Source organism: Vombatus ursinus, unplaced genomic scaffold, assembly GCF_900497805.2.
Source record: "Vombatus ursinus unplaced genomic scaffold, bare-nosed wombat genome assembly UNPS02001419.1, whole genome shotgun sequence".
Lineage (NCBI taxonomy): Eukaryota > Metazoa > Chordata > Mammalia > Diprotodontia > Vombatidae > Vombatus > Vombatus ursinus.
This window is the reverse complement of record NW_020941197.1, coordinates 38,473-56,292: the sequence shown is the minus strand read 5'-3', so window position 1 is coordinate 56,292 and position 17,820 is coordinate 38,473. Positions and strand designations below refer to the sequence as shown.

Sequence of the window (17,820 nt, the reverse complement as noted above, 5' to 3'; positions counted from 1 at the left end):
TCCCAGATCCCCACTCCCTCTCCATGTGGAACAGGAAGCAAGGGAGGGACAAGAGTGGGAGCGGGAACGAGAACGTGAGCTACAGCGCCAGAGAGCTCCTGTCTACAGGACTCATGAGATTGAGGAATTATCTGAAAGCATCTTTGGTAAGAATCTATATTTATTTTGTTAACACTCGTAGGAACCCTTTCTTCACCCCCTTCCTCCTCACCCTTCAAAAACATTCAGTTTCTGAACACAGACTAGGAAAGTGCAAAATAAGACAGATACTGGGTAGCACCTGGGGACCTTTAGGCCAGAGATGAATTTAGAAGGGATGGTATCTAGATAATTTATGTAAATTAATATGCAAATATAACAGAGCAGTAGTATAGCATTGAATCAAAAACTGGAAGGAACTTTAAATATTGTTGAGGTCATATTTGAGAGAGGGGTTCTGGTGTGAAAGGATTCACTTAGACCTTCTCTGTAGCCATTGGTAATGAGTTCAGAGTGGACCTCAAGAATATTGGGGTGCTACCTGAAATTATGAGGAATAGACATGCAGGTCCTAGTGTCCTGAAAAAATTCACTCAGTCTCCAAGTTAAAGAAAGGTATTTATTGGGGTCATACACCCAAGCAGGCCTGCTCCCCATGAGGCAGAGCCCCAATGGGCTCTGTTCCATGTGGGAGGCAGAGAATAGGCCAAAGGCCCTGCTTCCTGTAGGAGGCAAAGGCTGTTAGCTAGGTCAAATGTATGGTTCAAATACAATTTTATGGAATGGGGGAAGGGGACAAGAAAATGGGAGGAACAAGCATAGCTCTAAAATGCCTGAGATATCAGGTAGTCCAGAGGTGATAAGCAAAGAGAACAGGAAAGGGGAGGGGAAAAGTTGTTCTGGATTGAGGGTGCTTTGTGAAAGCACACAGACGAGTCCACAGTGGGGCTTCAATGCATAGTCTTCTTTGATCATTTTTCTGGCTGGTCACATCTTACATCTTATCTCCTATCTCATATCCTGTTTGCTTCATCTGTCTCAAGCACTCTTTTCTACCTCATCAGCACCATCAGAGATGCTGCAACACGCCAGGCACTGCAGCAGCAGAAGCTAGGGAGACAAAGATAAAAATAGAACAGTCCCTGCCCTCAAGGAACTTATATTCCACTGGGGATGCCTGCACACATTAAACAAATACAAAGCATTTACAAAGAAATTTTGATAGGGAGAGAATGCTAATTTGTGGGGGAGTAGGAAAGTGAAGAAACTGGGAAGCCTTGAGTAGGAGGCACCTGAAATATGCTGTGTGAATGAAATAGAGGAGGTTTATTTGTGATGTACCTGCCATTTTGAGGAAAGGGTGGCTATGAAAAGACAGCTATTTAACTCATTTAGCAAACATTTATTAAGCACCTACAGTTTGCAGGGAGGTGTGTTAGACATTCAGAGGGTTATAAAGTTTAAATCAACAACAGTTCCTTGCCTTCAGTCTAGCAGACACAGATCTTACAATCTAGAAGCTCACACAGAGCATACTTATTCTCCTTAACAGCAAGAAAAAAGTGCCTTAGAATTCACTATTCCTGAAGACAGGAAATGTTGATATAGGTATATAAAGTTTGTTTTCTGAGCCCTAGTTATCCTACTTTCCCTTTCTGAAATCTCTCCTGGCCTTTCAAGGATCTCCACCAACTTCCCATACAGAACTTTCCTCAGGAAAGAGGAAGAACATTTCTGAGAAAAGAAGTCCTTCCAGTCAGAGAAGCAATGTTCGGATAAACTGATTCACACTGAAGTACTAACAACAATCTCTCTTCAAATTCAAAAAAAAATTACAAATAAGGCAATTTCTAACACAAAGGAATGAGATTAGAATGGTATAATTTCAATTATTGACCACCAGACCAATGGGGTTGATTCTAATTTGGAAAAGGACCTCAAAATCACAAAAGACATCTCCCATTCTGTCCAGGCCAGCACTGGCCCACTTATATGACCCATCTGACAATCCTGTAATAAAATGAGATAATATAAGGTACTTTGTAAATCGTAAAGCTGTAAACCTAGGCAATTGGTGGGGCTCATGCAAATCAAGATATCCATTTCCACAAAGTACTATGTAAAAGTCAGCCAACATTAATAGTTGGAAAGGTAGATGCAAGGTGGAGCCATGGTCACTGAAGACTTGATTATGGGACCTGGAGACCACAGAACTCTTGGCTCCACAAGGGAAAGAGTAAGGAAAACACTGGGACACAGTTTTTCTCAGAGGAATCTTTTCTATCTCATCAGTACATGTTAAATGTTTTCTTTCCATGTATTTATGATTCTGTATCATTAGGCAGTTGTACTTCTCTTAAAAGCTATCACTGGAAATGAAGAAATATCTCTCTCTGAAATCAGGGGACTGGGTTTGAATAGAGTACTAGCTCTGGAGTAAGGAAACCTTAGACACTTCCCAGCAATGTGAGTCATTTAACCCCTGACCCAGTTTCCTCAGCTGTGAGGACAACAGCACCTACCTCCCAGCGCTGAAGAACAATTGAAATGTTTGTAAAGTGCTTGCAAACCTTATAGTGCTATATAAATGCTATAAATGCTAATTATTATTGGTAGCACAAATTCCACCTCTAAAGTCCCGGCCTGTCTGGCCTGAGGCTAGTCACTTAAATTTCTCTATCGGTTGGAAGTGCTCCTAAAATAAACAGATTGGGCGTGGTGGCCTCTGAAGTGCCTGCCAGCTTTGGCTCTGCCCTGTGAATAAGAAAACAAAGACCGGTGAAGGATGGCAAAAGATCAGATGCATCTGTCCCCCAGGGCTGAGGAAAGCCTCCGATACAGGGATCGTGTTTAAAACAGCATCAATTCATAGGGCTTTATTCACAAGCCTACTGTGTGCCACGCACTGTCCGTACAAAGAACTGGAGGACCCCACTGCCAGGGAGCATGACTGCAGGACCCCTGACGCTGCCAACTGGTCACTGGTCAATACGCGACTAAGCGCCTCGTTACAGGCAGGTCCCAAGCCAGGACGCGCGCCGCGGGCCGGCGCCTTCGCCTGCCCGGGGCCAGGCCCTAGGCGCCCACGTCCTGGGGATGGGAAGGGGGAAGGAGGGGCTGGGAAGCGGGTCCGGGAAAGCGCCTCGCAGGCTCTGACACGTCGCTCAGACGCCGCGGCCGTGCCCAGCTCCCCGCCCCCTTCCTTTATCCCTTCCTGGGCCGCCCGGCCAGTAGCAGCCATCCAGAACCCGAGCCCGAGCCCGAGCCCGACTCCCGCGCCGGCTGCCCCCCGCGCTCCCCCAACGGGGGCCCGCCCGGCTGCGCGCGCACCCTGAGCGCTGCGAGCGCGTGGGCGGACGGACGCGGACGTGCGGAGCCGCTTCCCCTGCGTGGCCATGGAGGAGTCGGGCCGGCCCCGGGGGCTGCGTGGCCGCGGGCCGAGGGGAGCCTCGGGCCGGGCCGTGCTGCCGCCGCTGTTGCCAGTGCTGCTGCTGCTGCTGCAGCAGGCCGCGCCCGTGCGGGGCAGGGCGGCCGACGAGCCCGGCGAGCAGCAGCGGCCCCGGGCCCCCGACGGCCAGTGCCACTTCTACGCCGGAGGCCAAGTGTACCCAGGCGAGGCCGCGCGCGTGCCGGTGTCGGACCACTCCCTGCACCTCAGCCAGGCCAAGAGTAGGTGCTGCCCGGGGCGGGGCGGGCCTGGCCGGGCCGGGGGCAGCTGCAGAATCGGGGGTGGGGGACCCCGATACTGAAAGGGTTTGTTCTGTGAAGTCTGGATTCGGTCAGATGAGGGCTGCACTGGAGGACCTAGAGGGCCACGTGTGGCTCCCCACCCCTGGACCAGAGGGCCTCTGGTGGGATGGTGGGAATGGGAGAAGTATTAGTAGTGGTGCCCTAGTGCTGCTGTTACTACTACTACCATTCAGGGTGAAATGAAATGGTAGACTAAAAGTCTACCTCAGTTTCCCCGTTTGCAGAATGAGGGGATTGGACAATGGCCTTTAGATTCCCTTCCAGCTCCAAATCTGTGGTCCTGTTATTATCCACGGTGCAATGAATAATAATCCCTTTCCAGACCAATAACTTAAATGTGTCTTACTGCTTTTTTTGTTTCCCAAAACTGTACGATACTATGGAGGGGCCATTATGGAATGGGGGAATTGGAATTGACAAATTTAGGTTCATAAACCTTTGTACCCAGACAGTTTGAGCTTACAGCTGTTTGCCTTTCCAGCCTATTTAGAGAAGGACACGTCAGTGAAATCGTGCCAGAGTCAAGTGCTGAAAAAAGATTATGCCCCTGTGAAGAGTTTAGGACTATAACACTGGGGGGAAAGACTAAGGACATTTTTCAATGTTGTTGATAAAATTAGTTATACATCATTTGTGTCCCCAACACAGTACAGTGCTGAAGAGACCTGACGAGTGCTTATGGATTAATTGAAAATCCTGATTAAATCCACAAACACCATAGCTGAGAGGCACCCTTTTAGTTTAGAAAAGTCATATGTTTTGTAATTGGAGACAAATGCTTGAGACAATTTGCAAACCTTAAAATCCAGTATAGATGTGAGCTGTTATTATTACCACCACCAAGTGGCTACATTCCCAAATTGTGAAATAAATGTAATGAGAGACAAATCTCCCACAACTGAAACAATTCCAAGAGTTTACATTGATCCTACCATTTTGCTTTCTAAAAAAACTTTTATTTTCAGGTTATCATATATAATTCTATACGTTTGCATGCTTCCAATAAAATCATAATCTGATGACATATTATGGTATAGAAGTGACTCTTGATTCTCAGGAGCTATGACTACAGCCTGGTAATTTTTCTAAGTTCAGAGAAATTCATCATCCCTTTTGCTGAATGATAAGATTTTCTCAGCCTCAGTAAATTTCAAAGATAATATATAATATTATTTGAGGGAATGCTATCTGCACTGAAGGGAGTTCCCACAACAACAGAATTTAAGATCCCAGAAATATATAGACATATACACACTTAAACTCTAAGAAATTTTTATAAGACTGCTATAATATCAGATCCCATGTTATTCAGTGAACACAATGAACATATAACTTTGCCTCTGAATGCCTAGGTGGTTTTTCCAAGTACTTATATTTAAAGTAATGATAAAATCAGAACCCTGACTTTGCCGAAATCAAAACTTGCTGAACAAAAGTTAGCAGGTTTTTTCTTTTTTCTTTCATTACTTAGGTAATTTGTATTAATCATTTATGAGCATCCCCATATTTTGATCTCTAATGACTCCTTAACAGTATTTGATCATTTATTATGGTAATCTTTTTGATACTCAGAAACCTTTCTGGACAAAAAACATAAAATTTAATTCACATCTCCTATTTGATTCTCCTTACGTATCCTTGAAACTTGCCACTTTTGGAAATTTTGTAAATAGATATTAGCTTTGGAAAGAAAGAATGGGTGAAAAATTAGCTTTCTAGATAAGCTCTTCTTCCTACTCACAGCATCTGTTTATGGATATTTGCCGAATACCTCATGATGGGTGCTGTATTGGAAACAGTCTGCTTTCCAGAAATTTCAGGGAAACATCATTGTCTTATCAATCTTCAAAAACCAAACAGCTGCCTGATTTGTGCTTTATTATCAATTTTAGTCAAGTCTTAACATGCTGATAAGGGGCATCAAGATATAACACTGATAACAGATTGTGTTGAGCAGACACAGAAATTTCTCATGGACTTGGGAGCCATCTTCCTAAAAACAGAGGCATTTGAAACCTGTCACCGAGTCTTCAGTAACTCTGTGGGTCTTGTTTTATGTTAGAGTTCATTAGCATCAAAGATGATTTCCTAAGAAACAGCCTCCAGCAGTTCCTCCAACAATTCAACAGCTTTCTCTATATGACATAACCAGTCAGATTAACTATGTGCAATCTCTCCCTTTTTTTTTTAAGTTTCTAAGTCAGCACCTTATTGGGAAGGAACAGCTGTGATAAATGGAGAATTTAAGGAACTCAAATTAACCGATTATCGAGGAAAATATTTGGTTTTCTTCTTCTATCCACTTGACTTGTAAGTAAGACTATTCAAACTACTGTACTTTAAAACCTCAATTAATTAGTATCCAGCTAAGCAGACCTCTCAGTTAAGCAGAGATTTTTCTCAGCATTCAGCTTCTAGAAATGATGCAAGCTCAAACAAGAAATTTTGTCCAAAAAAATAGCTTTTAGAATATATCCCAGAGTTGGTACACAGTATTTCCAATCTCCTACAGTTTCTTTAACTACAGCAGTTGTATTCATAATTACTAAAACACCTTGTGGTGTAGAAGAAAGAGAGTGGGGCTTCGAGTCAGGAGGAGGTTTGGTTTTAGATCTCATTTGTGATAAGTCCTGGGACCATGAGCACATCACTTAGCTGAGTGGCTTCAGCTGAGCTTTTGTTTTCTCCCAGGAGTATGCTCAAGTGTGACATTTTCTAACTACATGAAAATAAGAGTATGCAAAAATAATCCCAAGTTTCCTGTTTGAATACAGTAACTTTCTAATCCTCCATTAAAGTCCTTTTAAAGTGCTTCCTTATGGCATGGAGATGACTCTGGGTTCTTGGAAGACCACTGCAGGGGAGCATAAGCTGTGGCAGATGCCATTAAGCTGAAAAGGATTTGAGTTCAGGCCCAGTGATGGATTGCATGTTGTCAAACACTAGCTGAGCTAACTTCTGATAACATCGTAGGCTTCAGGAGGATGTATTTTTCAGCCCCAGCAACTTGAAAGACCACACTGTAGTGAGGGATTCTTAACAACATCCATAGAGGAAGTATCCACATTGATAAAATTATAATTTGTGGACATTCTTATGATGCCAAAAAAAGGAAATAATAAAATGTTTCCTGGCTTATCTGCCACAAATTAATGTCACTATTTCATTAGAATTGGCTTGGAACTTCTTCAGTATGGTTTAAGCTTACTGGGAGACTACATAAGCCCATTTCCATCAGTTCCTTCTTAGATTTATCCAAATTGGGAGGATTTTGGTATTTCACTTCATGAATTCTACCAAATCAACTTTACTGAGACAGAGCATGAGCATGTGTGATAATTAAGCTAGTTAGCTTTAGATCTGTAAGAAAAGTATTTCTAATCTTTCTAATATTTGGACAACTGCATTTTGTAACATAATCTCTAGTAAAAGCCCAAGCTGAAAATACCTCTATATGAACATACACAATAGATAGGAGTATGCTGGTAAATGTTTAGCAACCAGGCTATCCTGTACTACACACTTTTAAGTGTAATCTGCATTATTAACACTTTTTAAAGTAGCAAAGCAATAAATCAAGCCCTGAATTTTAGCATTTACCAGTTTTTGCAGTATAGATGCTTACCCTGAAAATTTAGCAGTCAGGTTCTTCTTCTAGAGCTAACTGCAACACACCCTTGCCTATAGATAAAGAAGATTGAACTTTTGGAATTCCCTAGAGTGAAAAGACCAGGCTGCTTTTGCTGTAATGGCAAAATTAAAAAAAAAGAAACGTGGATTGATAAAACAGATTTTTTTTGAAAGTAGTCTAATGCAATTGGAAAACAATTTTTTTTTTTGCAATTCTGATTTGTTTAAAAAAAAAAACTCACTAGGAAACAAGAAATAAATAGTATTCTACAAGTACCAAATGTTGTCAGTTTTCCTGTCCTGGGCACATATCTAAGAAAGATTCCTGAGATTCTGTCCCAACAGCTAAGTTTTATAAAGCCTTTCAAAAAAGGGATGAAATGTCAGGGTACCCAACAATCCACCAGGAACAGAACAACTGATGTAGGCCCTTTTTCTACCACTATTTTTATTTATCTCCTCTAAGTCAGTTGAGAAAATTTGTCTGAGAAATCAAAGTGTTGGAGAACCTGAATTGAGCAAAGAAAACAACTGCATCATCCCCCCATCCCATTCCCTGCCTTTCAGTATACCCAGTATTTCTCCCAGTAGCTTTTGGGGAAGACACAGAGGTGTAAAAATTCTTAATTACCTGAAAGTTGGATAACTTCCTTTCAATAATCTGTCAATAAACATTAAGTTCCAAGCACTGTTCTAATCACTGGCAATACAAAGAAAAGGAAAAGACTACTTCTCTAGGAGCGCATAATCTAATAGTGGACATGGTTTGCAAATAACCTGTACAAACAAGCTATATACTAGATAAACTGGGAAATAATGAACAGAGAAGGATTGGCATTACGAGGGATTAAGAAAGGCTTCCTATAGAAGGTGGGATTTTAGCTGGGACTTGAAGGAAGCTGGGAGGAAGAGTTGAGGAGGGAGAGCATTCCTCACATGGGGGACAGTGGTGAAAATGCCCCGTCAGGATATGAAATGTCATGTTCAGAGAACAGTAAGGAGACCAGTGTTGTCATTGGATCATAGAGCAATGCATTGGGGGCACAGTAAAGGATATTAAAATGAATTTTAGGGTTCTTGAAAGAAACAGGTCAGTTGATGATCTTTGATAAGTTCTAGTACATAGGTTTTCAATACAACTGGGAATCATCTATTACTAAACTATATTTGATCAAAAGTATCTCTTCTAAATTGATTACTGCAGCATAGTTTCATTTGCAAAACTACTATTTTAATGTTTATTACACCTATTAGAATCTAAAGAATGTTCTGAGGGGGAAATGGAAATTATTTTGGTACTAAACAAATATGAATAACCTAAGAAAAAACTGAATTGCTTTTTCTTTTTTTTTTTTCTGACTTTCAGCACTTTTGTGTGTCCTACTGAAATTATTGCTTTTGGTGACAGAATTGAAGAATTCAAAGCTATAAATACTGAAGTCGTTGCATGCTCTGTTGATTCACAGTTTACCCATTTAGCATGGTATGTGACCTACCTTTACATGTTTTTTACTTTAAAAAAAATACATATTAAATTATAGGTTGAATTCCCTTATGACATTAAAAATGTACTTAAGGTTCTATATCAGAATATTCAGTAATAGTTTTATAAAATGGAAAATTAACTACTGGTCCAATCAAATTAAAATTTGAATGCTTGGGGCAGCTAGGTGGCTCAGTGGATAGAGGACTGACCCTGGAATCAGGAGGACCTGAGTTCAAATCCGGCTTCAAATACATGATACTCAATAGCTGTGTGTCCCTAGGCAAGTCACTTAACCCCAATTGCCTCAACAACAAAAAAAAAAAATATATATGCATATACACACACACACATATATATATATACACATATATATATATGAATGCTTAAGAAGACCATTGACTTTTTAAATTGAGGCAAAGTGGATTAAATGCAAAAGTTATGAGAAGATTAAATATATATTTTTGGATGTGGCCAATGTGGGGCAGGTTAAACTCCTCTTAAGGGGAGGGAAAAGTCAGTGATACGAGAGCCATTCATTACCAGGGGAGAAAGCTTAGGGAACAGGAAAGGACAAAAAGCATAATACAAGTGCAACAGAAATGACTCCTGTTTTGTTTGACTATGCACGTTTATTACAAGTACTTACTTTTTTTTTCCCAGTAGAAGTGGGGAGAGATGGGAGGAAAAGAAAATTGTTCAATTAAACTGAATTTTTTAAAAAGGAAAAATATGATATTGACAGGGAGAACTGTGCCTGTTTTTGATTTGTGACCTTGAACTGAGAGAAAATAAAATCTTTGAAATTTATTATTTTATTGGCAAACCTTTTTAGGGAGGCAGCATGGTACAGTTGAAAATGCTGAAGTTGGGGTCTTATAGAACTTGAGTTGAAATCCCAGTTCTTCCTTTGTGAGCTCGGCAAATTACTTGACCTCTCAAAACCTCATTTTTGCTAAAATGAAGGGATTGGGCTAGAAGACCTCCAAATCCTTTTCACCTTTTCACCTTCACCTGTGATTATCTAGTAGAAGTAGCAAGGTATTGGGCAAAAATATCTTGACCTTTAAAATACTCATTCTTGTTTAAGCCATCACTCTCCCTACTTCCACTTCAGTTTTATATAAAGAAGACACTAGAGATAGTAATCTCTTTAGCCCTCAGTGCCACCTGTGGGTCTAAGCAAGGCCCATAGACGCCAAAACTGAAGACTAAAGTGTGAGTGAGGAACCCTGAACTTAATTGGGCAAGTCATTTCCCTTCTCTAGATCTGCTCATCTTTAACTGAGAATGATAACAGTATTTGAGTTACCTTGTACTTGAGTTAACCTACACTATGTTTACTAGAAAAGCAATTTTGTAAACTAAAGATGCCACACAAAGGAGCTAGGTTTGCTGGAAGAGTTTAGATAAGTCAAGATACAGGTATACAGCAGTTTTCAATTAAAGGTGAGCAGAAAGTGTTACTCTGCTAAATCTTCAAGTGTCAGGCTTCACTTTTAACAGTCGAGATATAGGAAATAAGGGGTGATCAAGTTCAATTAGTGTTCTATGTGTTGCTTTCTACTTTGTTGTATATAAAATGGAGATGATGCTAAACACAAATGCTGTGTAGATTTAACTGTTTGTAGCTAATAAGAATCACAATCTGTAAGAAATATACATTTGATTTTTTTTTTTAAAGGATTAATACCCCTCGGAAGCAAGGAGGCCTTGGGCCAATGAAAATTCCACTTCTTTCAGATTTGACACACCAAATTTCAAAGGATTATGGAGTTTATCTGGAGGACTCAGGTCACACTCTTAGGTACTTCCTTCCAAATGTATTTCCCACTCTACTTTTCCTAAAATGAATTTTCTTTGGTTTAGTAGATTACAAAGTTTGTTCAAAAAAGAATTATTTAGATCTATAAGGGTGCTGTAAATGCTCTAGGAATGTTAGATGAATGTGATATTGATAAATATCTCTATTTTTACATGTTTATATATTATACCCATATATATAAGAAATGAATTATTTTAGTACATCATATATATACATATATATGTGCACATATAATATGCATATGCCATACACTGAAATATGCTTTTGTACACATACATATGATGTACTGAAAGCCAACTCATCATTGGCATGGATGAAAATTAAAGAGTATTTCACTGAATAATTTTCATTAGGTCTGTAATGTTGAATAAGAGAATTTTATAAAAATTTGGTTGAAACTTAGCATTAGATGAATAATGATCTTCTGAAGAGTTTAATTTGGATTTGTAGGTAGAAAATATTTTTGAGCTGTGCTTTTCAGTGCCAGTAATCTCTAGAAGTCAGTAACTAACTTTGCTAAGAAGGGTTGTGCCAGTTTTAAGATTGGGTTCTCTTTTCAGTTAATTTTGTGTCACTTTCTAATTTCCAATAATAAGCTACCTGATGTAAGCTGCTTTGAGCCAGTGGTGTCCTCCACATATAGGAAGATGATAATAATTCTATCACATTTTAATAACATTAATAGTATGAGCTATTTTTCCAATAAAAGTGATAGATTTTTATCGCATTTCTCCTGCCCCATGAGTGTTCTAGATTGCTATTCTGGGTATAGACATTACTATACCAGTGTTTATCATGTGAGCTTGCCCTTTTTAGTACTATCTTCTATCCAAACGAGTTAATCTATTATAGACACAAATATGGAAGAACATTGAAGGAGGGAAATTCCAATTTTAATAGGTGTTAATTTAATAAGTCACATAATCTGTCTGTTTCCTCATCTGTAGAATGCGGATAATAATAGCACCTACTTCCCAGGGTGGTTGTAAGGATAAAAAGAGATTCATATTTGCAAAACTTAAAATGCTACATAAATTCTAGTTATTGTAATTATCATTATTATTATAACTAATGATCTTTTTCATTCCTATATATATGCCTTATCCTGGTGTAAAAGGGTCCCTGGGTTCTCCAAAACTATCACAGGAGAGGCAAGCTTTTGCACAGAAGGCTTTGAATGCAGGCCCACTGATGGACTGGGTATCTGTCTGGGGATTATCCTAGCTGAAGTCAGTCATGTGGTATTGAATATTTTAGCCACAGCAACTCCTAAACACTCTCCTGAGTTACAGAGGAGTTGAAATGCTGCTTCCTTGGAAGGAAAACCTTTACTGATAAAATTTCACATCCTTGAAGAACTGAAATTAGTAGTAAACTATTTTAAATAGAAAGAAAAATATTAACTGGGCAGATTAAGAAAATGGAGTGGTGCCCAGAACTTATTCTTAACTAAACGGGGTACGTGATTTCACTGCATTCTCCAAACCTTTGCATTGACTATCCCCCATGCCTGGAAGGCGCTCCTGCTTGATAGCTCTGACTCCCTTCAAGACTCGGCTCAAATTGAGTCTTTCTTCCTAAACTTCCTTCTACTTTGTATGTATCTTAATATTTCCATCCTGTTTTTATGTTTTGTCCCCTGTTGGAAAGCAGGGACCACTGTCTTAGCCTTTCTTTGTATCCCCAGTGCTTAGGACAGTGCCTGACTAATAGTAATTGCTTAATAAATGGTTTGTTGATTAATAATTGATTTGCATAGAAATTATTATTAAATATATGCAAGTTGCTGAGCCAACTGAGAGTGTAAAGAGAAAAGTTGCCCAGGAGAAAAGTCTTTGGGAACACTCACTTGGACAAAGTGCTATGGTTGATGAGCTGGCAAAGGAGATGGAGAGGGACCAAAGAGGTAGGAAGAGAGCCAAGAGAGAATGTTGTCATAAAATCCTAGAAAGGACAGAGTATCCGGGAAAAGAGGGTACTCATCACTGGCAGGTGCTCCAGAAAGGTCACATTAGATGAGGACTGAGAAAAGACTATCAGATCTGCTCAGTATAAGATTATAGTGAACTTTAGAGAGCAGTTTCAGTTGAGAAATGAAGTTGGAGTCAAGATTGCAAAGGGTTGATTATCATGGTAAGTGAGGGAAGGAAGTTAGAAGCAATGAGTAGACAGATTTTCTAGGAGTTTGGCTGAGAAAAAGAGAGAAATGAGACCATAGCTTGAAGGAAGAGGAATGGGAGAGTCTAGTGGAGGGTTGGGAGAGACTGTTTGAAGGGGGTGGGGAGAGACCCAGTAGATAAGAAAAGTTGCTGAAGAAGTGGAAAGAGAGAGGGAGAAGGAGCACCTCTGTCAGAGACTGAGAAGAAAGACTACCTAGGGATTATCTTCACTCCAGATTCTTACTGATATAATTGAGTAAAACAGGTGATAAAAGTTCTTGGGTGACAAGTGTTTATTATTATTTACTTTTATTTCCCCAGTGATATTTATCTTGTCTATATAACTACTTGTTGTCCCCTCCTGTAGATGTAAGCTCCTTAAGGACAGGAAATGTTTGATTTTTGTCCTTGTACTTGGCAGTGCCTTGCACATAATTGATGCATAACAGAAGCTTGTTGATTAATTACTTAGTAGAGACTAAAAAATGGTAGGATATTTGTGTGCTATTAAAGAAGAAAGGTCCCAAGGGACTGTTTCAGATCTTATGTTGGAGTCATTAGAGAGAGTAGAATAACATTACCTTCACTGAAAATGAATTTCATTTCTCTTAACTGTTCTTCGATTTTCAGAGGCCTTTTCATTATTGATGATAAAGGGATCCTCCGACAGATTACAATGAATGACCTTCCAGTTGGCAGATCAGTTGATGAAACGCTACGTTTAGTCCAAGCATTCCAGTACACTGACAAACATGGAGAAGGTACCCTTCTTTTCTTTGGTGCTTTAGAGTTAACAGCTACCAAAGGCCTTTTGTCTTATTAGTCTAAAAAGTAGCAATGCAGCTTCCTTTTCTTGTTTTGAAATAAATTTAGATACAGGAGCTCCAGTCTTCTAATTAAGCTGTAGCTCAGATTGAGAGCAAACTCATCGCTACTATTTGAAGACATTTGAATTTGTTTATAAAATACATTTAACAGATTGTTACTAATACATTCTTACATACCAAATTAGGGGAAGAAATAAACAAAATCAAAAAATGTTATAAAAAGGGAAGAATCCAAGTTCTTAAATCCCATACAATTTAAAATTGGGTTACTCTCAAAATTTACTGAAACTAATCATACATTTGTGACAGTATTTTTTTTTTCCAGATTAGGTTTCTCTAATTAAAGTATGACAGATCCTTACTGTTTGAATGCAGCACTCATTTCTATTTGCCTATTCCACTCTTTAAAAATATAGTAATTTCATTGAGTCTCCTTGTTGTGACAGTTAGTGGAGACCTATCATTAAGTCTTTTTTCTCTAGGGAGTTTTAATGATGACCAAACTAAATGAAAATTTCAAGTTGTACAACTTCTGGTATTGGTCATAATTTCCTTAGAAGTACAACTCTAAGTTGGGTCAATATGCACTTTGGTTAAAGGGAAAGTTCCTTTTTGTTTGTCTTTCAAATAATCTTTTTGATAGACTAGTGAGTTAACTATGCCATTGGGTATAAAGTGCTAACTTTTTATGTGGCTTGCATTTGGTAAGAATTCTGTATAACTAGCTAAGCTCGAAGTCCCTTCAGATTTTTACTTGAACGGACTTTCTAACTAATATTTGAGAAGCATTTAACTCTGTCAATTTTTTCATTATAAATTTAACTAAACATAAATTGGCAATGGTGAAAGTAGTCTAGTTTTCTGCTGGCTAATTCGGCATCTTAAATTCCTTGTTAAGGGAAAACAATCTCACATAAAAATAGAAAGCTTAGCCCCCTAGAAGAATTTTTCTGTAATTGTGTAGCAGTAACATTCAGTTCCAGTAATTAAAAAGATACCTTTTTTTTTAAAGGACTCAGTTTTTTAAAATTATGTTTGTTTGTTTTTTCCTTCTCGTTAGTATGCCCTGCTGGTTGGAAACCTGGTAGTGAAACGGTAAGTTTAACTGATTTGGTTTGGGACTGGAAGCAAGGTAGATGGGGATGCAAAAACCAGCTTAGCTTAGAAGGTTGTTTCTCATGGTGATAACCATCTTGATTTTGTTAATAAAGCAAATAAGCCTCCTTTGATGGGCAAAAATGTCAGAGGGCAAAACTTCTTAGGCTTCTAAGGAGGGTAGTTGGATCTGGAGGAAACAGAAAGCCAGTTTTCATAGGGTAAATTTTAAAGCCAAGCATTAGGAGAAATGTGCTTTTTAGCAGGGAAAAAAATTATGGAGATGTTGGGATAAGTCAGAGACTCCCTCAGGCTTCAAGTGTGGACCCTTAACTTAGTAGATTTAACACTTAGTAAAATTGTTTTCTGTTGTCCAAAACAATAAATAGTCATAACAAACAGTTCCAAAAATGAAAAAAAAAGTGTTTGAATAAACCTGACTTAGGTTACATCTAGGCAAAAGCTTTGTGGGCTTGTTCTCTTGTCACCTTTTAAGAAAGGAGTTAGTGGAACCAGAAGAAGCCCTTTAGGTTAGAGCTACCTTGTAAAGTTTAGGATAAGTCTTTGGACAAAAGAAAAAAGTTGAGAATCACTCCTTTGAGCCAGTTTTACCATTTTGCTGTTAAATTTTGACAATATCTTAGAGCTTGTTTGCATCCAGTATCATTTCCCTATGGAGTGGAATTTCATGCTTGTTTATTTTAGAAAATACCAATTTGCTAAGGTGGCACAGCTAGTTAATAGTAGAGCTGGGACTACAAAGCCAGTCTCCTGACACATAGTGTCGCTAGTCAAAATTCACATTTATACAACTCTTTACAATGCACAAAGTACTTCTTAACAGAACCATAGGAGGCCAATTCTCAGTACACCAAATTCCCCCTTAAATAGTAAAGCCCTATGGAGTCAGTAAAAATTCCTAATGAAATGCAAAAGGCACGTTTTAATGTGTGTTTTAAGGTGCAAAACTAATGACATGAACTTGGATTTGACTACCTTAATTGTGGAGAGATATAGTAAGTTACATGCACATTGTAAACTAACAAAGGCAAAAGACTCCTTAAACAACATATTAGTATTAAGGGAGATTTAAGGGTGTGTTGGTGTTTAATTACAAAATTTTAATTGTTCACTTTGCATACAACTTGTCAGAAACTGATATTGTAAGGTGTAACATTATATCAGAAACCTAGGTTTTTAGCTACTAAGCCAGGTATCAGTGCACTCACAGTACTTTTTTTCTCCTTGAATATACTTCAAGTATTTATTTATGGAACAACAACCGTGTCCAAGATATTCTGCTAGGTGTTTTATTTTTTAGTTTGGCAGCAATTTCAGATTGTAAGAATCACTGACCTTTCTCACCCCCCAAAATTATAAATTAGAAGAACTCTAATGCTCCCATTAAAATTGAGATTAACTCAGATCACTTAACCAGAAATTTTGTCTGGGAGGAAATTACTTTTAAAATACATTAACATCTGTAGACATTCTCTTTCAATGTGCTTGACTTAATTAGATCAAACCTGAAGAAGCTATGAAAGCCTGGTGGCCAAAAGAAGAGTTGTAAGTATATTGAAGGGATTTGTATACAGATGTTATTAAACAAATTATGAATTTGTCACTGGAGCATTTCAAATGGATGGATATGAAGAAATGGGTTTTACTCATTCTATGCTAAATGCACCCATCTGCTGATAGTGTCTCTGTGGTGCTAGGCAAACCTCTTCACCTCCCTGGGTCTCAGTTTCTTCATCATTAAAACGACAAAGTTTGCCTCTCAGATCTCTCCCAGCTCTAGGCCTATGATCCTTTGATTGTATATGAAAATACAGTTTAAGTCATAGGAATAAGCATCACTTTCTACAAACAGGTGAAGGGCAACTGTCTACTCAAGTGGTTTTCAGATGTGAAGACATAAATAAATGTACAGATAATTCTCACTTTACCTAAATTCATATTACACGAAAAACCACCTATGTTAACTTTACTGTACAGTACTATGCTCTCTCTCCCTGCTCCTGTCCCTCAGCTCCACACTCTACACATCACCACTCCCAACCAAAAAAACAAAAATCCTGCCAATGAAAGCAGAACGGTGGAGAGATTGCTGCCACCACCACCCTGGGATGGCAGCTTGGCTTGAGACCTTTGCCCCACTCTGCCCACTTGCCCTCATGTCTAGCCCCCGTTTGTCTCTCTTCCATCTGTCCACATGTGTGTCTGGTCCCCACATATTTGGCCCCCATGTGTTATTCCTCTTGGTTCTGGTCATGCCCCAGTGTGTCTTTCCCCAGCCTCTGTGTGTTTCTTCTTCTGTTCTCACTTCTCTGTCTCCAGTACCCACATGTCTTTAAACCTTGTGCCAGCCCCTTCCCTCTGCTGGCACAAGGACCCCCATCCTGCCTCTCCCTCCTTTCCCCACATGCAGGCAAATTCGCATTACGTAAAAATTGCTTTACATAGATGTCTGAAGAATGGTCCACTTAGGTAAAGCAAGAATGCCTGTACTTTGGATATAGTAATGTACTTTCTGAATAAATTAATGACTTTCTTCTTTCTTATACAGATAATTCCAGATCCAGCTGGAAAACTGAAGTATTTCGATAAACAAAATTGAAATGTTTGCTCAGGTCACATCTAGTTCAAAGGTTACAAATAAAAATTTAGTTGTTTTGATACTACTTTGTGTTTGTAGTAATTGGGATGCAGCTTAGTAGGAGGCAAAAGAAGGGGACATGATGCTGTAGCACCAGGAAACACACTGTTCCCCATAGCCCATAGGTATTTATTTCTTGATGAATTATACATGGTACAATGAAAGCTTAAAGTGGACAGTAACGTATTTTGGAAGACTCATAACAAGAAAGGAAAACCTACTGAGAATTGTTTTGTCTTTCACTGGGAACATGAAAGGGACAAGTACTCAAGTTTTCAGACCCTGCTAGGAAGAGGCAGGCAAAGATAAGCTGCTTTTAAAAAAAAATCCTTATCATCAAAAGGCACTGTAATGCTGAAGTTGTGGGACAGACAGGAATTCTTGTAGAATTTGTTTAGCATATGCAAATGAAA

At 39.0% G+C, this 17,820-nt stretch overlaps 1 protein-coding gene across 2 annotated transcripts; it reads left to right on the top strand.

Moving 5' to 3' along the window:
• Positions 1 to 3,359: 3,359 nt before the first annotated feature.
• PRDX4 (peroxiredoxin 4) lies at positions 3,360 to 17,432 on the top strand. 2 transcript variants are annotated; one of them, XM_027868068.1, is made up of 8 exons: positions 3,360 to 3,648; positions 5,922 to 6,039; positions 8,726 to 8,842; positions 10,527 to 10,649; positions 13,457 to 13,587; positions 14,714 to 14,748; positions 16,268 to 16,314; positions 17,318 to 17,425. In XM_027868068.1, exons 1-8 carry the CDS (start codon positions 3,375 to 3,377, stop codon positions 17,319 to 17,321), a joined length of 849 nt encoding a protein of 282 aa, XP_027723869.1. In that variant the 5' UTR covers positions 3,360 to 3,374; the 3' UTR covers positions 17,322 to 17,425. The 2 variants fall into 2 exon arrangements, with proteins under 2 accessions (XP_027723869.1, XP_027723865.1); XM_027868064.1 differs by lacking the exon at positions 16,268 to 16,314 and having other exon boundaries at positions 17,318 to 17,432.
• Positions 17,433 to 17,820: the final 388 nt, after the last annotated feature.